Source organism: Zerene cesonia, chromosome 13 (assembly GCF_012273895.1).
Source record: "Zerene cesonia ecotype Mississippi chromosome 13, Zerene_cesonia_1.1, whole genome shotgun sequence".
In the NCBI taxonomy this organism is placed as follows: Eukaryota; Metazoa; Arthropoda; class Insecta; order Lepidoptera; family Pieridae; genus Zerene; species Zerene cesonia.
In genome coordinates, this window is record NC_052114.1 from 7,107,731 (window position 1) to 7,133,922 (window position 26,192).

At 32.8% G+C, this 26,192-nt stretch overlaps 4 protein-coding genes and 1 pseudogene across 6 annotated transcripts in view; 3 read left to right on the top strand and 2 right to left on the bottom strand.

The window, feature by feature from the left end:
• Positions 1–1,301: 1,301 nt before the first annotated feature.
• On the top strand, positions 1,302–4,987 carry LOC119831561 (histidine-rich glycoprotein-like). Its single transcript, XM_038354969.1, has 5 exons — positions 1,302–1,438; positions 1,513–1,679; positions 1,774–1,814; positions 4,603–4,742; positions 4,817–4,987. Exons 1-5 carry the CDS (start codon positions 1,313–1,315, stop codon positions 4,985–4,987), a joined length of 645 nt encoding a protein of 214 aa, XP_038210897.1. The 5' UTR covers positions 1,302–1,312.
• A 2,704-nt stretch (positions 4,988–7,691) lies between these two features.
• On the top strand, positions 7,692–13,498 carry LOC119831560 (histidine-rich glycoprotein-like). Its single transcript, XM_038354968.1, has 6 exons — positions 7,692–7,759; positions 8,160–8,303; positions 8,474–8,640; positions 9,029–9,065; positions 13,110–13,253; positions 13,328–13,498. The coding sequence occupies exons 1-6, from the start codon at positions 7,748–7,750 to the stop codon at positions 13,496–13,498; spliced, it is 675 nt and encodes a 224-aa protein (XP_038210896.1). The 5' UTR covers positions 7,692–7,747.
• LOC119831559 lies at positions 11,249–16,945 on the bottom strand (annotated as a pseudogene).
• Positions 16,946–21,488: 4,543 nt separating this feature from the next.
• Positions 21,489–23,142, top strand: LOC119831536 (histidine-rich glycoprotein-like). Its single transcript, XM_038354945.1, has 4 exons — positions 21,489–21,557; positions 21,647–22,159; positions 22,334–22,500; positions 22,979–23,142. The coding sequence occupies exons 1-4, from the start codon at positions 21,498–21,500 to the stop codon at positions 23,046–23,048; spliced, it is 810 nt and encodes a 269-aa protein (XP_038210873.1). The 5' UTR covers positions 21,489–21,497; the 3' UTR covers positions 23,049–23,142.
• A 1,822-nt stretch (positions 23,143–24,964) lies between these two features.
• LOC119831535 (cuticle protein 16.5-like) overlaps positions 24,965–26,192 on the bottom strand; it is a 1,936-nt gene continuing 708 nt past the window's right edge. Inside the window, exons 3-5 of one of the 3 annotated variants that reach the window (XM_038354942.1) lie at positions 25,818–26,192; positions 25,446–25,612; positions 24,965–25,126 (exon numbers count right to left, since the gene is read on the bottom strand). In XM_038354942.1, coding sequence (XP_038210870.1) covers positions 25,051–25,126; positions 25,446–25,612; positions 25,818–26,192 — 618 coding nt within the window. In that variant the 3' untranslated portion in view covers positions 24,965–25,050. The remainder of the gene's footprint in view (positions 25,127–25,445; positions 25,613–25,817) is intronic. The other 2 variants (XM_038354941.1, XM_038354944.1) reach the window with 2 other exon arrangements.

The following is a 26,192-nucleotide window of genomic DNA, read 5'->3' on the forward strand; positions in this document are numbered from 1 at the left end:
TATAGTTATTCTCCAAGGAGATCTAACAAAAAGAAATTTCACTACCAATATTACTACTATAAGTACATTTTGATTTTCTTTAAAAAATAAGCAATAGATAATGTGTATAGAGTTAACGATAAAAAAGACAAATAACCAGTCATTTGATGATCCCACAAGAAATCATCTATATATGTTATGTATAAGTCACCTATAAGTTTTAAATGAGAAGAAATTATTCTTGAATATATTCGACTAATAACCATCAACATTATTACTTGATTAATTAACAAAGCACTAAACTTTCTTCATTAAATTTTTTAAAATAATAAAATTAACAATATACTTTTGTTGTAAAACGCATTTAATGGAGCAACTAATGTTGATAAGTTAAATGAAAGTGATCAACCGGTTTTGAACTTTGTAGCATTTATTCAAATATTTTGATTATCGAGCATTTTATGAATGAGTCTTATGGCGTTTAACAGATTAATGGCTTACTTATAAAAAAATATATATATACATTTTCTTTTTTGCTGCATTGGATAAATTATAAAACATGATAATAACCCCTTAAAATATTTTAAGCGTATGTTATTCGACTGTTTTATATAAATAGATAGCTGTTCGCGCCGGCTTTTCCCGTGGTACATATATTATGGTGAAAGAATTTTGAAAATCGGTCCAGGAGTTTTTGAGTTTATCCACTAAGAACATACAAACAAAAATACAAATTCTTCCTCTTTATAATATTAGTGTAGACTAGCTTACCGCCTATTTTATGCATTGGTTTGTGTAACATATTTACAACTGAAGATGTGTACATCTCGTCGACTAGTTTTTTAGCATAAAACTTACTTAAAAACCTTTACTCTATTCATAAATTACCTTCCAATTAAGACCTTTATAAAATGTATTTTTTTTAAGCACAACGTCGATTTTTGTACCGTAAATTAAGAATTAACATGCAACACTATCAGTTTATTAATATTTTAACCAAGATATTTTTCTTGAGCAATATTTTTTAGTGTAACATAAAATTTCTACACATATTGCCGTTTTTGCTTGTATTATCTAGTGAAATCAATATTACCTTGATAATATCGCATTGTCTATTAATATAAAACTCTGTAAATTTACAACCATGCATTAGTTTGCTCCTGCACTTTCATCTAATATCACTAAAATATCATATAGAACAAAATGTTTTCAAAGGTTGGTATAATATACATAGCAGTGTTTCAGTACTTGAACTATAATTTTTAAGGAAAATGAATATATTTATATGATTAATAATATTTTATAGATTCTGTATTTAACTACCCTCTTCGCTATGGTTGCCATGGCAGTGGCGCAATATGGACACGGCTACGGGGAAGCGCACTCCTCCCAGCACTTCATCAAACACGACGGACATCCTCAAGTAGTCCACGGGCACCACGGCCATCATGACTACCAAGTAATGTTGCTCAGAATATCCTCATAGTGTTCCCTTAAATATTGTTCATTGACTAACTTCTCTAACATTTATAGACTCACCCCAAGTACGAGTTCGACTACAAAGTGGAGGACCACCACACGGGCGACATGAAGCACCAGCACGAGCACCGCGACGGGGACGTGGTGAAGGGCGTCTACTCGCTGCACCAGCCCGATGGCTCCGAGAGGACCGTGCACTACCACGGGGACCATCACACTGGGTGAGAACCTCCTATGTATACTTAAACTTCAGAGAATCAAATAGTACATAGCAAACGGTACCATAAAATAACGCCTTTGTTTTTTTTTTTGCAGTTTTCATGCGGATGTGAAATTCGGAACCCATCATATCATCCCCCATAAGCATCATTATTGAGTTTAGTAATGGTTCTACCAATAAGTGTACCAGTATATCAATAAGTGTTATGTTTTTGTACCTACGTTACTTACTTTAATAATAAATGAAGGCATTATCAATGTTTGAGTTTTTCTACCTATTTATAACTCCTCAATTAATATCCTTGACGTTTCAATAACCACCGAATACTATGACCACAATCACATCATCTATTATAGAATGACTGCAAAATTTCCATCATATTTGTAACTGCTAATCTGAGCTTACTTTAAAATATATTAAATTAGGATTTTAATAAAAAGTACATACCTATTCCAAAGCAGTCGAAGTTTATGCAACCACAAGATGTGTTGGCAGATTTTGATAGGAAGATTTGTAGGAAATATAGTAATATGTTATCTGTGGTAGGAACAAAATAAAGTATGACGATTGATGACAATTCTAAACCTATTTCACAGTGCTTTTTCGAAAATGAGTCTCCTCGATGGTGAACAACTTCATTGAAACAATAAATGTTTATAACAAAGAACGCAACCGCCTTCATTCAGACGCCTTCAGAACTACACCAAATCTACATGGGACGGAGACTAGTCTTCAAATAAAAAAGGAATCATAAAAATCGGTTGTAGTCATAAAAAGCTAGGTAGCAAACACAAAAACAAAAAATTGCCGAATTGATTAATAATTTCCTCATTTATTTGGAGTAGGATGAAAAGAATGAATCTTAATTAATTTTGTCAGTTTGTCAATTTTTTATAGTGTACCTATAGATACATGCCTAGCCAATGATGCCGAGCCTAACCAAAGCTAAGCCAATCGAGCCATTCAACTCATTTTTTTTTGTTAAATTTAATATTATTTGTGGGCAATTAATAATATGATCATATTATTACACTATATAATATTATTATTATTACAGCACTTTATATCTAATCTAGTCTCCATCCACAAAAATTATTTGCGTGTGAAATAAATACACGAGAACACAATTTTGCAATTACTATATTGGTAAGAATGAGCACCAGCGATGTATTTAACACTTGAATATAATAAGAATAAATCAATTATAATAATAGGCGTAATTTAAAATCAATCAATATATACTAGATATATCTTCATTTGAATTATGAATTACTTGAGAATTCACATTCTGTTGAACCATGTTTGACAACCTATGTATTCGGTGATTAGAGGGCGGATCGATTATCTCAGAATCAATTCATATTTCCCTGATTACTTTCAATGCGCTGGTTAATTTAATGAATGAAGTGAATCTGGGGAACACATCCGATGAATATTGAAGAAATAGTGGCGTACTAAACATTTGTATATGCGTTTCATCCAATATTGTGTACCATATTACTTCAATAATAAGTTAAGAATCATGACACTCACGTGTATAAGATACATTAATTGATTATAAAATGAGAACCCAAATTATCGGTATATATTGGCATATAAGAATGATAGCATAACGAACACAATACTGTTCGTCCAAATTAATAATTTATCCTACTAATATTATAAATGCGAAAGTTTGTAAGGATGTGTGTGCGTGTTTGTTGCTCTTTCACGCAAAAACTACTGAACCGATTGCAATGAAATTTGGTACGTAGACAGCTGGACAACTGGAATAACATATAGGCAACTTTTTATCCCGATATTCCTACGGGATACGGACTTACGCGGGTGAAACCGCGGGTCGCAGCTAGTATGTTATATGGACGATTCTGACCGTAGAAAAGTCGGATGAACTCGTTTCTTGAGCTAAAATGTTGACTTTACTCATTGTATAATAGAAGCTTACAATAACAGTTTTTACTGCACCAGAAAGCTGCCCATTGTTTGTTGGGGTACAATTCTGTAAATAAAAGTTTATATCCCAAATTGTATTTTTTTTTAAGAAATATTAATAGTTAATGGTACAACGATACTACTGTGTTACTAGGAGAAGTTTAGGTATCTTATGAAATAGAACAAAATAGATAAACTTCCCAAAACACATACCGCAGATAAATCTTATCGTGCCGTCGCGTCCTATAAAACCTCTTTAACATATTATACGTCACCAAAATTGGCGCTATTGCCATTCCTAATTCGCCCATTTTAGTTTTCTCAAGAAAGGATAGTGCGTGTAAAGCGAAGGTGTAATATTGGGGCATGAATTCACAAACAAAATATTTCGTTTTGATTAATCATAATGTTTATTTTTTGAAATTAAATTATAATTTACAGCTTTATAAAATATCTTTTAATTTTACATTTGTTTGCGGGAAACATACTATGTATGATATCTACTTGTCAATAATTTACCTTATATAAATTTCTAGAACCTTGTGTATATATATATATATATATATATATATATATATTTTGCATATATATTAAATATATGTCTTAACTAATCTTGTTAACTGAGAAATTTCCTCACACGTTGCGGTTTATACCTAAATTATAAGGAGTGAAATCAAAGTTACCTTGATTGTATCGCTTTGTCTAACGATATAAAAGTCATGAATTTTTTTCATATGTATCAGTCATCTAGTAAACTTTCATACAAAACATTACTTTAACAGAATATGATCAACATGATTTCAAAGGTAATTTTTAATTTGATATTTTTAAATAAAATCAATATATTTTCTTGTAGTTCTAAGAAGACTGATAAAAAAGATAAAGTTGTATGTAAAAATGCTTTTATTGAGACTTATATATAATATATATTAAATTTGTCTATGAGTCATTATAAAGATTTAACCTAATTAAACAATTTGCTCATCAGGTCGTCTGTTTTACAACCCTTCTCGCCGTGGCCGCGGCGCAGTATGGACACGGCTACGGGGAAGCGCACTCCTCCCAGCACTTCATCAAACACGACGGACATCCTGAAGTAGTCCACGGGCACCACGGCCATCATGACTACCATGTAATGTTGCTCAGAATATCCTCATAGTGTTCTCTTAAATTTTGTTCAGTGACTAACTTCTCTGTCCTCCACAGACTCACCCCAAGTACGAGTTCGATTACAAAGTAGAGGACCACCACACGGGCGACATGAAGCACCAGCACGAGCACCGCGACGGGGACGTCGTGAAGGGCGTCTACTCGCTGCACCAACCCGACGGCTCCGAGAGGACCGTGCACTACCACGGGGACCATCACACCGGGTGAGAATTCATAAGCCATAAAACTAGCTAGTAGGACAATATTAATTGTATATTAATAACTAATTATGAATTTTTTTCTTTACAGTTTTCACGCAGACGTGAAATTCGGAACCCATCACATCATCCCCCATAAACATCATTATTGAATTTCGTAATCATTGCACGAAATGTCAATTTTTGTTTATCTGCTGAGACTGTTTTACCGCAATTTTTAAACTTTGTTATTAAATTTGTATTTTAAACATGAAAATTTTGTTTCTGTTACTTTATATATCCTACATGTAAACATGAACAATGATTTAAGAAGCTGTTTTTAAGAAATATGTCAGACTAATTATTATAGTAATTTTTTGGACTTTATTAACACAGATAATGATTCATATTTAAATGTTAATACTTAAAAAAATTGCTTTCCTTTTTAAACTGTTCCTAAAAATACATATTTTATCCACTAGTTTTAATTAAAAAGAAACAACTACCTATAAACGAGAACTAAAAAAAAACAAACTATTTGACTTTTTATGTACCTAATATGTATCCTATATTTTTTTTTTAATATTCAATAAAATTATTTTGATAAACATCCAATTTTTTCTAGTTTTTCATTGTTATGTATGGGACAATTGGTAGACATAATGACGTGGTTATGAAGATTGAAAACCACTAGTATTGAATCAATTCAAATAGAGCATGCCTGATTTTATTTTTCAAGTTTCAAACATTTCTCACTAGTGTTCACATTAAATCTTTCTTGACCCTATACTAGAAACGATATAGGCTAATACGCATTGAACACTCTCCGACCAGACACCAGTAAGATGACTTCTAGGTTCATGACAATTATGATTTATGATGTAGGATTACCCTTCTAATGTTACATGCGTAAGTAACTATGTCTCTTTGTCTGTCTACTCTTCTCGCCTAAATAATTTAAAGATTTGGATAACACGGCTAACACTGACAGATTGAGATCTGTGAAAGGACACACGCTAATTTTAAAAGAAAAGGGTATGGGCCTCTGTTTTGACATATCCAATCAATAATGGGTAGTGACTTTTAATCGATGGTAAAAATTAATTGTCTGCTCACAATATGCCATAGACTCAGAGTACTTAGTGTGGATCAAGTTCCAGCTAGAGTGAACGAGAGTGAGACACAGATGAGTGATATGTGCAAAACAAACTATATTAATAGTCAAACTCATAGCCGGTGAATGCCCTTCTTGGCAACAAAAATCAGGCATAACTGGTTTTGACTGATTTCTTCTGTTAAAAACTGCTTTGAGCGGTTGTGAGTGGTGACCCTTTTGTATAGGCGGGCGGCGGCAAAAAACGCTGATTATTTTAATTTATGTCGTTTTTTAATTTACTGTCGTTATTAAAATTATGGTTACTATTCAATGTTACTAAGGTTGTGACATGTTAATTATGAAATTAACATTTAAAATTTACTATAAAATTTACAAAAAAGTTTCATGAAATTTGCTATCCATGATCCATCCATTTTGAATGGAAGATGAACTTGACCAAATTTAATTATACGTAGATAAGTAACATATTTTGACTACAAGAAGAATTATTCCACCCAGTAAAAAATTATCAGGTAACAACAGACAAAAAGTATAGACGAATTGAGTACGTTCTGCTGTTTTGAAGTCGGTTAAACAGGTTATATTTTAGTCTGGGGTCAACTACATAAACACTCGGAATTGTATAATAAATTTTCAAATCATAATATGAGACTTTATACGAAGTCGCGGGAAGATTGTTCATTTTATATGAAGTAATCATTATTCGTTCAGCGGTTGATATGAAAACATAATAAACCTACAAAGAACGCGTATATAATGTGCGCCCCGTGGATCACACACGCTGCACATGAAGTTATATAGTCTATACTTTATAGCATTCCTCCATAAATAGACTCCAACTGAAAACTGATAGAAAGAAATTCTTCTGCTTTACTACTTTATTATCCTACTAATATTATAAACGTGAAAGTTTCTAAGTAAGGTTGGATTGATGTTTGTTACTCTTTCACGTAAAAACTACTGAATGAATTTTAATGAAACTTTCGATAACATAGCTAATATACATACATATACATAGATAATAGCATAAGACATGACCTATGTAAATTCTTGCTATATGTCGTCGTCATACGTGGATTCAACCGATGATAAAACCGCAAGGCGCAGCTAGTAAAAAAATATGTTGGAATAAAAGTATAGATTAGACAGATGCACAAATTGTAATTACAAAAACATTAATTTCTAAAACAACCATGTTAGTAATAAATTTATTAATCATAATAAAAATATTAAAGTAACTGCTTTCAATTAATATAATTAAGATAAATAGAATAAGGTTTTTAATGTCACTTGGTTATTTAAAACATAGTTATAATAAAAAAATAATTAATTTTTGTAAGATGTAACAAACTGTTAGGTATAGATTCCTCATATGAATTTCAATATTTTATATTCTGTTTACACCATATATAAATAATATTATTAATTAACGAAGCACCTACATGAAGTTTTAGATCATATACGATAAAGATATTTTCTTGAGTAATATCACAAGTGTACCAGAAAATTTGTACACATGTTGCGGTTTATACCTAAATTATTAAGAGTGAAATCAACGTTACCTTGATTGTATCGCTTTGTCTATCGATATAAAAGTCGTGAAAATAATTCTCATGCATCAGTTTAGTAGTTACCTTTAATACAAAGAAGTATTAAACTAATAAATCCTACGAAATGTACATAAAGGTATTTCTATTTTGTTTTTATTTCTTTTCGTAGAATATTGACATATTTTGAATTATTATTTTTTAGGGACTTTTTCTCTCTAGCCAGGTTAGGCGTTTACTACTGTTTGGCAAAATGACGCGGGTTCGAACCCCGTCTCGTAATCTAATTTTTTCTTTACTTAAATATGTCTCTTAAAATCAGTAGTGCCTGTACGTTAGCGTTCATAAAAGTTCGGCGACATGTGACATCTGTCAACCCGTTCTTGGCCAGCGTGGTGGATTATGACCTGAACTCTTATAGGTGGCCTGTGTTCCAGCAGTGTGAACATATATGGGTTGATGATCATGAAATATGTCCCAATTATCCCTTTGAAGTCTTTAAAACTTAAAATTAATTTAAATTTCATATCTTCCATCAGGTCTTGTGTTTTACAACCCTCCTCGTCGTGGCAGCGGCGCAGTATGGACACGGCTACGGGGAAGCGCACTCCTCCCAGCACTTCATCAAACACGACGGACATCCTGAAGTAGTCCACGGGCACCACGGCCATCATGACTACCATGTAATATAAATATTTCTTGTTTTACAGAGTCAGTTCAGAAGAATTCACCCTGTTTATGTGATATAAATAACGTACATAATTATTGGCATAATATTGAAAACCTTTTCAAATAATCCTTGTAAAAGAATGTGTCACAAATAGGCACTGATTATTGTTCGATAATTCAACAGACTCATCCTCACTACGAGTTTGACTACAAAGTGGAGGACCACCACACGGGCGACATGAAGCACCAACACGAGCACCGCGACGGGGACGTGGTGAAGGGCGTCTACTCGTTGCACCAGCCCGACGGCTCCGAGAGGACCGTGCACTACCATGGGGACCATCATACTGGGTAAGAGTAAGCTACGGATCTAAAATACACTTTACAGACGCGTATTGGCTTTTGTATTGTCAAATGTATGCCTGTGCCCTGCCTATAATTTTTGATATTCTTACATTTTCAAGACGCTCGTCCCGGATTTCAAGAAACTGTTTTATCCCAAGCAAGCATTTAACCGGGATAATAGGTATTATATCACCCAAATTAGCTCATACCCTTTAGTTTTTGCGTGTAAGAGTAACAAACACATACACATCCTTACAAACTTTCGCCTTTATAATATTAGTACAATAGGATAGGATAAGTGTAATATATTGTGTGAAGTGTGATTTCTATGAATAAAAAGTATTATAAGATATATTTATCCGCCAGTTTATACATGTAGTTTTTTTCGTTACAGTTTTCATGCTGACGTGAAATTCGGAACCCACCACATCGTTCCACATCATCATCATCATCATTATTGAATTTAATGTTTGAACCAACCATTTTGTTAAACCCTACGAAGTTTTTGTTATTTTTTGTATGATCCCATATTTAAAATTAATTAAATAATTCAATTTCATAATAGGCTGTTTTTATTTGTGTCCATTTTATCAAAACAGTATTATTTTTTTAATATACCGAGTTATGACTTCTGCATATGGTATAAGGTTTGGAAGAGAAGCCTTAATTGATGGAATACATAAAACGTCTCGTTGAATTTGGAGTTTTCAAATTTCAAAACATGACTTACAAAAAATGAATCACATAATGAAATAAAATGAAAAATGTATTATTGTACACCATGAAAACTACAATCATAAATGACAATAGATAACTTAAAATGTACAGAGAGCAGTCTTATCGCTATAAGGGATCTCTCCCAGACAACCCGGAAGAGAGGATGAAAAGGAAGGTGGTGGTGCAATATAATAATTGAAAATGAATCATACAACGTTTAACCAAACGGCTTTTTCGCAAAATCCCTGTTACATTGAGACTGAAAGTATATTTTACCAACTATACAACCTAAAAAATTACGCGTTATAAATCCATTAACCGTACCTTAACCGTATGATGGTATCTACTGTTATTTATTGTATGCATATTAATGAACATAATAAATTTTAACAAATTTTATTTTATTTAGTTAGTGTTACAACAATTAAATAGTTATACCACGCCTATTCACTGCTTATTAGTAAAGTATTGTATAATAGCTATTCACACCTTATATATTGAATGAGTATTAAGACGATAAACAATTGTCTTAAATATCATTATTAGCAAGGCAGTAAAAATAAAGTAGACAAATGTATTGACATATTACCCTTGTAAGAAGGTTAGTCATAGTAATTCAATAATTAGATGTTTTTATATCTTTCCTTTCTTACTTTAAATGCAATATACAGAAATTGGCCTAATTCGTGTTGAGGAATAAAAATTCATTATATTCTTCTGATATTTTTTTTAACAAATACGCATTGGTTCCCTATAAAAAAACTAAATATATAGATAAAGTTAAAGGAATTTAAAAGTAATTTTAGGACTATTTAATTAACCACCAAATGTATATAGTACAATATTTAATACAGTGGTATTTCGTATCACTTGCGAAATTTATGTTCATTTAATAATTGTTCCAACAAATATTTTGACTTGAATAATTATATAATAATGAATTAATTGTTTGATATTTCTCGGCAATACGTAACAGCGAAAATATTTTTTTAAATTTCCTGCAGAATATAAAATTTCCTGTTTTATAACGTATCCACCAGGTATTATACAATCACGTTGATGTGTTATTAAAGTTACGAATTTTGAAAAGATGTGAAATCTTTTATAATACTTTTAAAAATACATCTTTTATATATGTATATAGTAAGATACTATTAGAAATAAATCTTTAGTAGATACGAGTGTGTGTTGTCTCTTAAGCCATGATATGTTTATTTTATGAATATAAGAGAATAACTTTCAGATCTCTTTAAGAATGCTGGTTACATCCCAACTGTTGTCACAGTATGAATTTAATAGTAACATATACATATATGACAGGATATTTTGGCACTTCGATGATACTGTCACGGGAAATATGGGTAAATGAAATTAGGGTCGCCAATGCAAAAAACCTTCTTTATTTCACATAATTTAGGTACGACATGATTTTAAGAAAAGTTTGCCTAACTACCAATTGACCCAATACGTGACGAGTCGAGCCTGACGCCCAAAAAAAAACCCCTTCTGATAGGTACCTAGTACAAAGGTATGTAGTAAATATAATATTAATATATTCACAGATAACTTTGTAAGCTGTAATTTTGTCTTGAAGTTATTTTATAATAAATCTTACTGTTTCGGTAAAAACCGCTAAAAGACAATTTCTTGAATTTAGACCTAGCATTCCTTCCAAATACCGGAATATCGGTAAATTATCATGTTTTATTTTAATAATGTTATGAAAAGTCTTACATTGAATGGACTATACATAAATGTTTATAGAAAACAAATGAATGAGCGTTTGCCATTTGTCTAGGTCTTCTGTAAAGTCAACGTTATTGTAAATAATTTCATTATGATCTCTTTTATCTTTTATCAGGTGACCGGCGATAAGCGAAGAGTAAAAAAGTTTATGTAAAATTGATATTTTTATTACATTTATACAGGTTTACTATAACAAGAAAGAACATAACATTATTCAACTAATTCAGAAAAAATTTAATGCAGAATTTTGATTAGTAATGATGATGGTGAGGGACGATGTGATGAGTTCCGAATTTCACATCCGCATGGAAACTGTAAAAAACATAATGTTAATTTTATAAATTAAGAACGAGAACAATAGCTATGATGATTTGGAAATATTTAGATGAGGCTGAGAAATTTTATAGAGGAAATAAATAATATGTTACCCGGTATGATGGTCCCCGTGGTAGTGCACGGTCCTCTCGGAGCCGTCGGGCTGGTGCAGCGAGTAGACGCCCTTCACCACGTCCCCGTCGCGGTGCTCGTGCTGGTGCTTCATGTCGCCCGTGTGGTGGTCCTCCACTTTGTAGTCGAACTCGTACTTGGGGTGAGTCTATGAAAGTTAGAGAAATTAGTCACTGAACAATGTTTAAGGGAACACTATGAGGATATTCTGAGCAACATTACATGGTAGTCATGATGGCCGTGGTGCCCGTGGACTACTTCAGGATGTCCGTCGTGTTTGATGAAGTGCTGGGAGGAGTGCGCTTCCCCGTAGCCGTGTCCATACTGCGCCGCTGCCACGACGAGAAGGGTTGTGAAACACAAGACCTGGAAATAAACAATAAAACATAATTTATTATTATATGTACAGTATTAGAATTTGTAGAGCATGTAGCTTTTTTATATTTTTTCAGATCAAATTCTATTTAAATATAATTAATTGAATTTGATCTTGTATGACGATGTTACCTTGATGAACATTTTGCAAAGGTATTGCAGTATTTTTAGATAAGTTAATATTTTGAAGTTAAGTTGTAAACTGATACATATTTACAATGTGCATGTCTTATATATCGATAGACAATGCGATACAATCAAGGTAACATTGGTTTCACTGCTAATTATTTACACTTTTGTAAGCCACAATGTGTAAGAGTTTGAATTACATTACATTAATGCTTTACTTTTATTAAATATTTAATTACAAGCATCATATCGTTGATAAAATATGAGCACATCTAATAAGAATAGCCTAAGTACTGTTATTTTTGTATTAAATAATGGTGATATTTTTTTACAAAAACCTTACCAAGAATTAGCACAAGTTCAACCATCATCAAGGAACACACATTACTTGGTATAAAGAGATAAAAAGGATAACGCAGCGACACATTTATTTTCACTATTCTTGCTGTTTTTTTTTTAATCAACGCACTTCTATAATGATTTTTCTGTTGTCTATTATATATATATATATACATATATATTTGTTTTTGTTTTTTAAATTCCAGGACGGATGCATTTCATATCTATACAACTGGTTTATGTTCGGTTTATTAGACGGATAATCTTGTGTCTCCTCAGATGTTAGATATCTTATCCGTCATATAACTTAGACGCTCTTTTTTCACGAGACATCTTTTATAGCCATAAAAACTAGAATCGCATTAGGTAAATTTTTTTTATAAATCATGTCAAAGTTAAGTCACTAAATTTCTCTCACCTTGGCAAGATAGTATATTGGTTAACCATAAATCGTATATTAGTCATATAAAAGACACGCATACTCACCTATCACGTATCAGACAGTTTCTGAATTCAGCAATAGAAACAACCAAATATGTATTCCAAGGTATTTTTTAATATTTACATTTCTTGATTTTTGGTTTGAATTTAATATGATCAGATCAGATCATGAGCATTTTAATTAAGAATTCACAGTGACATTTAATTTCTTATAGATATTTTAACAAAGATTAAACCCAGCTAGTTTTATATTTAAATAAGAAATAATACTTTATTTCCAGGTCATATGTTTAACAACCCTCCTCGCTGTAGCCGCGGCGCAGTATGGACACGGCTACGGGGAAGCGCACTCCTCCCAGCACTTCATCAAACACGACGGACATCCTGAAGTAGTCCACGGGCACCACGGCCATCATGACTACCATGTAATTTTTCTCAGAATACCCTTATAATGTTCTCTTAAACATTGTTCAGTGACTAATTTCTCTAACCATCACAGACTCACCCCAAGTACGAATTCGACTACAAAGTGGAGGACCACCACACGGGCGACATGAAGCACCAGCACGAGCACCGCGACGGGGACGTGGTGAAGGGCGTCTACTCGCTGCACCAGCCCGACGGCTCCGAGAGGACCGTGCACTACCACGGGGACCACCACACCGGGTAAGAAAAAATAACTATTAAAACATGTACATTTTTGTTTGAATTGAAAAAAAAGCTGATGGCTCGCCTGACTGTACGGGATCATCACCGTCCATAAATATTTGAAAAGGCATTGTTGCTGCAAATGGAAAGGATTAATGCGTATAAGAAAGGACTTTATAATTAATAAAAGGTGTGCGATTCACACACGATAGAAGTGAAACTTTAGTAAATCGACAAAAGAATGAATAAAATAGTATGTATATTTCTGTCTCATTCTTAGCCGGCTTCATTCTACACATTTTTGTATTTGTGCCTCTTATCTGTCGTTTTTTCCGTTGCATCAGGTTTGAAATTACATCGATTCTAAAGAAGTTTCACTTCAAAAGTATACAGGTCTTCGGCTAATATCCTTGCAACATTAAATGTGTATAAATGTTACAGTATGTTCGATCTCACTTCTTATGATTTAAGAAATTTAAATGCTGCCATCTCCGATACTGGATGGTGTTCCCTCTCATTAACTAAAAACATGCTCCTTATTTATTGCAGATTCCACGCCGATGTGAAGTTTGGAACTCATCATCATCATTAATTTAAAACAATACTTAGACGTGTCATATATAGAGTTTTTATAAAGTTTTATACTAATAAAATGTTAAGAATATTTATGGATTTTAATTTAACCTGATTTTTCAGACACAGTTAACGCATATATGAATACGTTATTTCTTACAAATAAGATCGCAGATTGTAGTAATATTGTGATTCCAAACATTAGCTCTTTTTCTTAAAATGATAATGATAGTCATTCAATAAGGGAGAGTCATTCGATCATCAAGGGGAGTGCAAAATGTTAATATTTTAACGTAGTGGTTTAGACACACTACCATGAATATGATACACAAAGGCACTGTTTCATTTATGGTTTTTACCTATTTTAAGTTTTTTCTCGCTTTTAAGCGGCAAGGGATATGGGAAGGATAGACGATAGGTATAAAAGAATGGATTGGAAATGTTGTGAACATAGATATAGCTCCGCTCACCTTCGGCATTCGCCTACTACAAATTCACGTCGGTCTTCTGTGCGGGTGTGGTACTGGGATAATTCGTGCCGAAACTTGGAAGTCCAACACAACAAGTAATGTTTCTGTAATTGCAGTCAATATGACATTTTGAAGTTTTGCGTAAAGAGAGTTTAAACGAATTACTTGTGCATAATTTTAATGCAATAATGATTTTCTTCAATTGATTTTAAAAATTAATAACGCTTCCAAATTCATTCAATAATGTTGAGTGAATTTTGTCTCCAATTAAAAAATTGTTCTGTATGTACTTAATGATAATAAATGATTCTTAGAAAAACATAAAACACAGTTAGCAATATTAACATTTTAATGACATCAATAATTCAACAATGTACAACAAACAGTTTAAACAAAGTATAAAAATACAAGATCACAGGGTGGCTTAAACAATAAATATCACAGTTAATAATGGCCGTGGTGTTTCGGGGCGACGTGGTGCGTGCCGTATTTGACATCAGCGTGGAAACTGTAACAAAATTATCCATATTACTTAATAAATAACATTGCTTTACGACATTTATAAATCCTACTAATATTATAAATGCGAAAGTTTGTAAGGATGTGTGTGTGTTTGTTGCTCGTTCACGCAAAAACTGCTGAACCGGTTGCAATGAAATTTGGTACGTAGACAGCTGGACAACTGTAATGACAGATAGGCAACTTTTTCTCACGAAATTCCTACGGGATACGGACTTACGCGGTTGAAACCGCGGGGCGCAGCTAGTAATATACTTGTAATGCTCTGCGGGCAAGTATTTATCTGGGAAAATAAGGTGAGTCAGGTATAATAATTTCTACCTTCAAAAAAACAAGAAGGTTATCAATGCGATTGCATTTGATTTCGCTTGTTACCTTAGATATTTTTACTGGGTGAACCGATTTTGTTGATTCTTTTTTTATTTGAAAGCTAGTGATTTCCGTGTGGTCCCATTTAAATTCAGTCTAGTTTTGTCAGTTTGAAGGCGGGTTAGTAATTAGCTATAAATATGATTTTTATATTCGACCTCGAATTATCAATATAAAAATGTGATGTATTTAAATAAGGGTGATTAGTATGTACAGAATACGTTAGCCCCTGCGGCATTAAAGCTCGATATTGTTTCTACCCTTTTTAACTAGTATTTAATACAAGAACAAAAACAATCTAAGTATTCTATGTTTACCGTGACATTAAAAGTTCTAATAACAACATACTGGGATGTGAGCACTCGCAAAAACTGATTGACTCTATTACATTTCTCAGATACTATATATAGGGACATAGATCAATAATACAAGATCCATATTAAGACGGGTTGATCGAACATCAAAACGATGGTAACTGGTGGTTCTTTAGACATATTTTAACAAATATAGTAGTTTTATTACTATAATTACTGAGCAAAAATAATTTACCCGGTATGTTTATCTCCGTGGTAGTGTACGACTCTTTCAGAGCCATCGGGCTGGTGCAGCGAGTAGACTCCCTTCACCACGTCACCGTCGCGGACCTCATGCTGGGACTTGATGTCACCAGTGTGGTGGTCCTCTACTTTGTAGTCGAACGCATATTTGGGATATGCCTGGAAGTGTGCATACAATCTTTGATCAGAATACTACTATATAATATAGAAGACAAGGATGGTACCAATGTTAAAAGAAAATAGAATAAGTTATAATTAAAGAATATTGCAATGATATTGATAGAATCAAATGTCTAAAAGGAGGTTAAGACTGAAAGGGAATAAATCTATCTTTAAAATTTGCTCAAAAAATCAATAATTTTTCTGTAGGCATTGTAACATTAGGTTATACAGTTCTAAGTGTATTTCAGTAGTAATTACTTACATGGTAATCAACAGCGCCATATCCATGACCGTGCCCATGCGCATCATGTCCCTTTACATGAACCACTTCAGCAGGGCCGTCGTGTCTGGAGATATGTTGCGACGAGTACGCAGGCGCGTGCGAATGCTCATAGCACACGGCGACTGCCACCACAGCGGCGATGCAAACCACCTGAATTAAAATGTATTTAATTAAAAATCTAACATTCACTTCAGACGAACTTCCTAAATATATGATAAGATGTTGTAACATTCACTATTAGGCGGATTTTGTAGGACAAAATTAAACGACCAGGCTATATAACTACTATTGAATCAGAATGTTTTTAAAGCACTTTTAATGCAGAATTTATTTTGAATATAGCACAAAATTTTCTTTATAAATCTTATTTTCTGAATTGTATTGTTGTGTTTAAATATATAAAATGATGAAAAAAATACAAAAGTAAATGATCTATTCTAAAAATTTCACTTAAGAATTCGTATTTATTTCTAACACACCTTTGAAAACATTTTCTTTCTAAATAAATTACTTTTGTCAAAGTCAACAATGAACTGATGTAGACGAGATAAAATTCACGTCTTTTATATTCATAGTAACAAGGTATCTAACCAAGGTAATAGTGATTTCACTATAATATTGACTTGTATAAGGTACTTGTCGTTGAAACATATCTAATTTGTTCGCTGCCTTGACTCACCTTGATATAAAATTAGTAGTACATCACAAAACTATATTCCTTAATGAGCAACAAAAGAAGAAAAACTATTTTTCTATATTATTTTATGAATTATATCAATATGATTAGAGTTACACAGAAAGTTAAAAGATGTTAAAAGAACAGTTCTGTGTCCCGTTTTGACGTATATACAACATGCATAAATTTCACTGATCGATTTTCTTTACGGTTGAGTTATGTACAGTGGACATTCTATGTTCTGTTGAATGGAATGAAATTGAACGAAAAGATTTAATTCAAACTTTGTACACTTATCAATGATCGGTGACAATATAATAATTTCATGAGTTTATCTTATTATCACTGTATAATCCTATTCAGCTACGATCGCCAGGATCAAATAATTTACGTACTAATACTAAATGGTCTCATCATTGTCTCCACCTCTTTTAGGTTTACTTTGATTACTTTAGTTGATTCTGACTTTGTAGCGTGTTTTTTGTTTTTTTTTTCTTTTGTATCATATATATAATAACTTAGCTACCATTAGAAACGAACCTAGGATCCCTGAGTAGGTACCTGACCTCATAGGTACTGCGAGTCGATCGGGTTGATTAACTTTAAAATCGGCAAGCGGAAATTATTTCTCCACGTTTGTACTATATAATTGGCGAAGACCTCTTAAAGTTGAATTGAAACGAGGTGGAAAAGAAATAAATTTTTCATCCAATCAGTTTTATGTAATTTTGAATTTAACACTTGATATTGTAGTATTATTACATAATTTTGTAGTATTCAAATTGTAATAAAAGATCTTTAACGTGATGAATAATAATAAGTTCATACGTTCATTAATTAGGATTTTTATGAATAAATAAAAAAACGTTTCGAAATAATTGTGTTGATTTTGAACAAAAAATAAAGGTTTCCAACGACATTAGCAGGTAAACGAGCAGATACATTGCCTGGTGGTAGGCCAAGTGCGCCGCCTATACACTACCGCAGCCGATACTATGAGTGTTGCTAGCTAAAAAAGAAAAGGGATATGACACGAAAACGTACCAAGTTAAGGTGTAAGTAAAAATGTGGGTACGTAATATACTACAATAATATTATAAAGGCGTTATTCAACCAATATGTTTCTTTATCTTGTATACGATTTATAACCCAATTTCTCTATAAACTTCTTACGAATCAGCATTTGCCACATTAAATTGAAGTTTACAATGTCACAATAGATGTAAATGTTATAATTTATAATTTCTCAAGCATAGCTTTTCATAGTGCTATAATGAATATATAAGTAAATTAATCAAAGTTCTTTATCTGTTACTATTTTCGAGAATGTTACGGTACAAATTAGGTAATAATTTGGTCAATGAATCGACTCAGAGGTATTTGGAGCGAAATGACAATGACATGGTTCAATTTGAGTGCAACAAAGCTGGTGTATAATGACAGTCATAATTTTTTCTAGAGATATGGAAATATGTTTTTGTTTGTTTATTAAAACTAATTTCAAATATTTCAGACATTAAATAATAAAACTCTCTGTTGGGCATTTTCTGTTGACTTATAAAAATTGAAGATTTGGAATTCCCTATGTGGAACTCCAAGAGCTACTTAAAATAGAAATGATGTCTTAGCAAAAGCTGTTCGGTCTGAAGGGCATTTTCTGTCGACTCATAATAATCGAGATCTGGAATATTTCATGTTTAAATCAATTATATCTGTGGAAATTCGGGAAGAAAAGTATTAATAGTTTCGTACTTAACGACGTGAACTTAAAATATTAAAATTTTAGTTCCTATGAAGGTGACGGTCGAGTATTGTCTATCAAGACAAATTAATATTCCTTTATACAAATTGTATAATAAAAAGTAATATTCCTTAAAAGAAGCAGGTGTGTACAAGATAGACTGTGATTGTGGCCTATCCTATATCGGCCAAACAAAAAGAAACATTAGTAGCCGACTAAAGGAGCATATTGCGGATATCAAGCATAGACGTCACAAAAAGTCTGCGGTATGTGAACACACTCTGGACTACAAACACTTCTTACGATTTGACCAACCACAATACCTTGCCAGAGGAAATAATTTTTTTTCTGAGACTTGTAGGTGAGGCTATTGATGAAATAAAGCCAACCAAATTTCAATGCAGAAGATGGTTTGAAGCTTTCCAACACCTGGGGGCTTGCTATCAACAATTTAAAACCTCATGTCAAACATACCAAAAGACTAGAAGACAATACTACCAACATCCGGAAAAATACTCAACATATCAACTGCGGAGAAATAAGTGGAGGTAGTTCACAAACAACGATTATTATTGTATGACCTTCAAGACTTGTAATATCTTAGTCTCCCCATGACCATGCTCGCTGTAAAGTGTTCGAAATGTCGGGTTAAATAAAATTAAATAAGTCGCGTTAAAATTCGTTAAAAAGAAATATATATTATTATCTGGATGATATAGATAATACAAGCTGCACCCGCGGTTTCACCCGCGTAAGTCCGTATCTCGTAGGTATATTGGGATATAAAGTTACTTAGATGTTATTCCAGCTGTCCAGCTGTCTACGTACCATCCATTTCATTGCAGTCGGTTCAGTAGTTTTTGCGTGAAAAAGTAACAAACACACACATTATTACAAACTTTCGCATTTATAATATTAGTAGAATAGGATAAAGATATAATTAAAAAATTCTATAATTATAATTCTTGGCAAATATCATGGTATGTCTGTAAATTTATTAGACAATGGGTCACGTGAAACGAATTGAATGTTTTTTTGAACATTAAATTATATATTTAATTTTGGTGCATTATCTTTAGAAATTTTAAAATTTGTAAAACGATGATTATCTTCTAAATTTACCCACTTCATATAGTTATTTCATTATGTAAAGTAGATAGTTTCTAAACATATTCCACACGCTTACATTCGTTTCTTACTTGACGTTAAGGCTTCTTCTTATTCTAAATTCGACTTACTCTTACATTAAATTTAGATAGAAAACTGTATCTGAATTTATTCTGAATACTAATGCTTGTTGGATGTCTCGACACATAACGAGGACTTAATTAATTCTAACTGTTATTTTATTTGATTATGATAGAAATATAAAATTTAAACTGTATTCTTTACTACTTTTGGGAATATTTACGCACATTGAACATAACATATTTGAATTCATCTTAATAAAAATTGTACAATCGGATGCATTTCACTTTACCTATAATTTGGTTAATTTCTTGTATTTTTATACTTTTAGGCAACATGAGGCATTAGGGCTTATAGCTTGGACGCTTCAGTTACACTCATCAAGCACATATTACTGTGCCAAGAAAGGGTTCTTATCCTTATGAGTATTTATAAATTTCTAGGAATAAAAATAAGTATTATATTAAAATAATGTATGTATTGTAACCAGATATATGTAATACTTCCTTAGCTTTTACATGAATGAAACATAAATATATATTAAGAGATGAAACACCTTAAATTTTATTGATGAAAACATAATGCATTATTAAATTACCTTAAAACTTTTTCGATGAATTTTTTTCTCTATCACACCTCAAAATATAATCCTCCATAATTAAACAATATCTAATAGACTTCACAATTTATTATTTTACAGTTACGCAAAATTGATTTCATATTACTGATGATTGATTTGCTTAAGCCCTCATAATTAACATTGTTACATGTTGTATATTTTGCTCGGTTTTTAATGATGCGTAATTATTTGCATTGTATTGTGTAAAACTTCCTCGTGGTATTGAATGGGATTATCGATTAGAACATGTTTTTGTGAGCGTGTGAAGATGGAGAGCAAATAATTAAAAGATTACTGGTTGTTATGGAAAACCATTTCCTTGATAAAAAAATATGGGACATATGGGGCAATATGGGGTATAATATTTTATAAGTCATTAGTAGATATGTATATATTCATATTTGTAAGGCTTTGAAGTTAGAATTGAACTGGGAATAAAAAAAATTACCGATTACTTCTAAGTATAAATCACCCTTTTCAGTATATTGCTTATGGTAAAAAAATTAAAACATGTTAGGTTAACTTATGAGTCAAGTTGTGAGTTCATTCATGATAAGCATCCAAAATTCAAATTGTTCCATTTTCTTTTACTAATAGTATGTTACGTAAATGTTATAATATTTGGATTTTGATATTAATATAATGAGGCAATTTAATAGTAAGAGGTCAGTAAAATAAACGTCTACCTAAGGGTTAATTTTCAGAATATCCGGTCGGAATCGGACGAGGTTCCATCGCATCGGTTACGTAAATTACGTCATGTAAGGCTGCGCGTGCGCCGAATTACAATTTCGACGCCCCAAGCGCTCAGATTGATTCAATTCTCTCTCGTAACGTCTCCACTATATATTGAGGTTTAAGCCTATGCTAATTCATCAGTTTCTCTACCGAGGTCTTAGAAGAAGGTTCAACATGTTTACTAAAGTAGGTTCAAAATTAATGCCTTATAAGTATATTAGATTTAGTTTAAATATCTCATTTTAATACATTAAAACAAAATTGCAATTTTGCAGATTTTAATCTTAACTTTTGTCGTGGCGGCGAGCACTGCAGAGGAACATGTTTATAAATATAGACCAGTTCATCGGGAAGAAATAAAGGAGTACAGATATCCGCAACATGTGAACCGCGACCCAGCTCCTATTCATGAAGAGGAGTCGCAGCATTCAGCAGAAAGTCACAGCCACGCACACCACCCATTATCATCCCAGAGCATTGTTCACTACCCAGCTGTCAAGGAGGAACCACAATCCCGAGAAGTTTACGAGTACGCTGAAGAACCTGTTTACAAGCATTACTACCAGGGTCATGAGCCTTCGCACATTCAGGAGGCCCACGTGAAAAATGTGCATGTCGCCAAATATCCAGCTGTTCACCATGAAGTGCCTGCGCATGCGCCGCAACATGAAGTGAAATACGTGCAGGTTCCCGTCCACCAATACCAACACTCACAGGAATCAGCGCACGAAACACCCGTCTATCAACACGCCGACGTTCATTCTCACGATGAGCCTATCGACTATTATGTAAGTTGCCGCGAACTGATTCTAATCGTTATTTCGTTTACGGATGTCCGCCTCTCATTTAAACACTTTCCATTCATTTCATTCGTATCACACTTCATTATTAATTCCAATTGAGATTATCTTCCGCACTAGAATTGTTATGTTCAACGTGTTATGGTTTCGTTATGATTGCAGGCTTACCCTAAGTACCAATACGAGTACAAAGTAGAGGACCCTCACACTGGAGACAACAAGTTCCAGCATGAGATTCGTGATGGAGACAGTGTGAAGGGAGTATACTCCCTCCAGGAAGCTGATGGCTCTGTGAGGACTGTGGAATACACTTCTGATAAACACCATGGGTAAGAATCAATATTTTGTAAATTCTTATTCTTATTTGATTGTTTCTTCGTTTTGTAAACGTAAAAAGCAGCAGACTTCTTAAAACTGATTTATTTATTTTTAAACTACATAGTTGCAAAGAGAAATTTGGTCTCAGACGGTTCACATTTAAAAATAATTTTGCTGAATCATGTTTTTAGATTTTTCCGCATGCGTTCAAGATGATATCAAATATTATTTTAAATGTTGAATAATGTCAATTGATCTAATGATGTTATATAACCGAATTTGTCTCCTGAGCCTGAGACATAGAAATTTTCGACCATACGATTGTGGGAAACGTACGTGTCATAGTTAAAGTTTTATTATAGTTGGTTATATAGGTGTGCAAAGACAGGCCATTATTCTATACACACTTAAACAAGCAACTAATTATCTTAGCTTGTTTTTGATAAAGTATAACTTTCTAAACAATAAATTGTATTGTATGTATTTCAGATTCAACGCTGTTGTTAAGCATTCAGCCCCAGGCCAACACGTGCATATTGAAAGCCATCACCAGAACTAGAAAATCATATTAGTAAATAAGACTGCCTTGTACCTATTATTTAATTGTTGTTTGTTGTTACATGTGTAAATTAATATTAAATTATAAAGCAAATTATTCGTGAAACCACTTTTTTTCTTTTCTGTCACATTCTTGCTTTAGATTAATGAGTGTTGAATATGAAATTCGTTTTCATTTGAAAGTTTGATATGCATGGTTTATTATTTATTATGTAAAAATTTACTAGCAAAATTATCAAAAGCAAAAAAAAAACTTGTAACACGATTTGTTTCAAAGATATGTTTCTTGTTATACGATAATTTTAGGGATTTTAATTCTTGTTCTTGACTTACTAATTGGCCTATTGGTAATATGGCCCACAAACACTTTTATAGTATACTAGCTGCGCCCCGCAGTTTCACCCGCGTAAGTCCGTATCCCGTAGAAATATCAGGATAAAAAGTTTCCTTTATGTTATTCCAGATGTCCATCTGTCTATGTACCAAATTTTATTGCAATCGGTTCAGTAGTTTTTGCGTGAAAGAGCATCACACAGACACATCCTTAAAAACTTTCGCATTTATAATATTAGTAGGACTAGCTGACCCGGCAAACGCTGTTCTGCCTTATTCTTATCATTTAGGATTATTAAAAATAGATGTTGACTGATTCTCAGACCTAGCCGATATGCACACAAAATTTCATTTGAATCGGTCCACCCGTTTTGAATGAGTTAAGGCAACTAACATTGTGACACGAGAATTTTATGTACAAGATTTAGATTTGATTATTATTCGGTTAATCTATAAAAAAAAAAAATTAGAGCATTTGCATTTCATCTATTTCACTGATGCATTTTCTTTCAGGGCATTCCATTATTAGCCAGCCATTAGAAATTTTCAAAATTTACTTTATGTGATTGTTGAATTTTCTGGGGAGCTCATCAAAAATAGTATTGCAGTTTTAAATGTATAGTTACATTATATTTTAAAATGTATATTAAAAGTCTACACGATTCTTAATCGTCGAATCCAATAAAAAATCTTTTAATTTTGCAAAGTATGCGTTTATATACTTTGTAAATTATACAAAATCCGATAATAATTACGTAATCCCATTTGAATAAATCATAAACGCACGACATACGTGTTCCCCGACGCATAATATACGTCAAACAATTACACTGGGCATTATGCGTATATTTTCACAAATTAATTTAAAAGAATGCAGTGAAAGGAGAAGACGCGGAAGGCGATTCAGTCCAATGAGGTTAATGTACACGAGACCGTATTTTATATGAATGAAACGGTTTGCTGACGCATTTAACATTGTCTTTAATCTCTGTGCCATGCAAAATTCGCGGTTATGCTTCTGAAGCTGAAGCTGTGAGCGTGAACGTTTAATTGCTTATTTTGGACGTAAACTATATTTTATTGGATATTATTTTATAATAATCTCGTGTATTTTGCGGTGGTCTTTTGAATTATTAAGTGATAATTAAGAAGTATTTTAAGCGTAATAAGAATTTAGTAAATTTCCTAGACGATTATGTAACATATTTGTTTCTATATTATTTTTATTTGTGTTATTTGGGTATCAACAGAATTAACGCTACTCGAGATAATTATTTTTAACGACAACTTCTGGAGAACTTCTTTCTTTAATCAGCTAAAGCTTGGATATGCGATTATTACCCGCTTATCTTAGGCATCTTAGATATAATTGTCATAATAATATAAATAACAAATTGGTAATAGTAAAGGTTGTTTTCAATGTGCAGCTCAATCACCAAATAGTTTAAGACAATCATTTAAAGAATGAAATAAATAATTTGTATTTTAATTTAATTTAAAGAATCGTGCTCTCTATGGAAATTACCATATCATGAAATGTCCATTATGTATAAAGGACATAAAAATAAATGAAAACAAAAAGCGTTATTTGAGGACTAGATTTATTATGATCCATGGTGTTCAACACAAAATTCTTATAACTAGCGTCTTAAATCTAAGAACTTCTTAGGTTAATGATGGTATGGGGCATACTGAGGAGCTTGGATATGCCTGGATGGATGAGAGTGCTCTACTTGAGCATTGAATCTGTAAAAAAAAAATCAGGATGTTATATTTAATTCAAACATAGGAGTATTAATCGCGCGATTTTAAATCCATGTTTCTACATAAAGATACTTAATATACTTTGGCTTTATTAATTTCCAATTATTTTGGGGATTAAGTAAACACTCATCTAAACTATAATTATAAAGCTGAATAATTGGTTTGTTTCTTTGAACGCACTAATCTCAGAAATTACTGGTCTGATTTGAAAAAAATCAGTGTTAGATATCGCATTTATTGAGTAAGGCTATATGCTTATAACATGCGTATCCCAGTCAATTATGCTTTCAATAGTACCTACCCATTATGGGCATCAGCATTGTAGTGCACGGTGCGGACAGATCCATCAGCCTCGTGCAGACTGTATGAGCCAGTCACGCGGTCACCGTCGCGAGCCTCGTGCTGAGACTTGATATCACCGGTGTGGGGGTCGTTGACGCCATATGAGAACTCGTATTTTGGATAAGACTGAAAGTAAGTGTTAATTGCTATATAGTTATGTTGGAATGGAATCATACGACGATATGGACGTATCTACGTCTGCGTGGTTTATAGTCATAAAAATGATGTTTAGTGAAGTATTATATACAAATGTCAAAACTAATATGTATGAATATGAGTAGTGAAGGAATGGAATAAACTACAGAATTAATATCGGTATTGCATTACTTACGTAGTATTCCTGGTGTCCTTGGGCATATTGTTGGTTATAATGACCAGAAGCTTGATGAAGGGTCAGAGCTGGTGCAGCATATTGACGAACAGGGGTAGCTTGTGTGTAAAGAGGGGCTGCTTGAGAAATTACAGGTGAGGCATGAGAGATGATAGGAGCAGCGTGAGAAATGACAGATGCGCCATGAGAGGCGACAGGAGCAGCATGAGAAATAATAGGTGAAGCATGAGAGATGACAGGTGCAGCGTGAGAGATAACAGGTGCAGCGTGAGAGATGATGGGAGCAGCGTGTGAAATAATAGGAGCAGAATGAGATATAGAGGAGCCTACGTGAGAGATGACGGGGGCGCCGTGAGAGTAAATAGGAGCAGATTG

What these genes read in the sequence shown, in the direction of transcription:
- LOC119831561 (XM_038354969.1), top strand. Translation starts at nt 1,313, where the DNA reads ATGGTTGCCATGGCAGTGGCGCAATATGGACACGGCTACGGGGAAGCG. An exon ending in CACGGGGACCATCACACTGG is followed by an intron (nt 1,680 to 1,773) that starts GTGAGAACCTCC and finishes TTTTTTTTGCAG; the next exon opens with TTTTCATGCGGATGTGAAAT. An exon ending in ACGGCCATCATGACTACCAT is followed by an intron (nt 4,743 to 4,816) that starts GTAATGTTGCTC and finishes TGTCCTCCACAG; the next exon opens with ACTCACCCCAAGTACGAGTT.
- LOC119831560 (XM_038354968.1), top strand. An exon ending in ACGGCCATCATGACTACCAT is followed by an intron (nt 8,304 to 8,473) that starts GTAATATAAATA and finishes ATAATTCAACAG; the next exon opens with ACTCATCCTCACTACGAGTT. An exon ending in ACGGCCATCATGACTACCAT is followed by an intron (nt 13,254 to 13,327) that starts GTAATTTTTCTC and finishes TAACCATCACAG; the next exon opens with ACTCACCCCAAGTACGAATT.
- LOC119831536 (XM_038354945.1), top strand. Translation starts at nt 21,498, where the DNA reads ATGCTAATTCATCAGTTTCTCTACCGAGGTCTTAGAAGAAGGTTCAAC. An exon ending in ATGAGCCTATCGACTATTAT is followed by an intron (nt 22,160 to 22,333) that starts GTAAGTTGCCGC and finishes TTATGATTGCAG; the next exon opens with GCTTACCCTAAGTACCAATA. An exon ending in ACTTCTGATAAACACCATGG is followed by an intron (nt 22,501 to 22,978) that starts GTAAGAATCAAT and finishes TATGTATTTCAG; the next exon opens with ATTCAACGCTGTTGTTAAGC.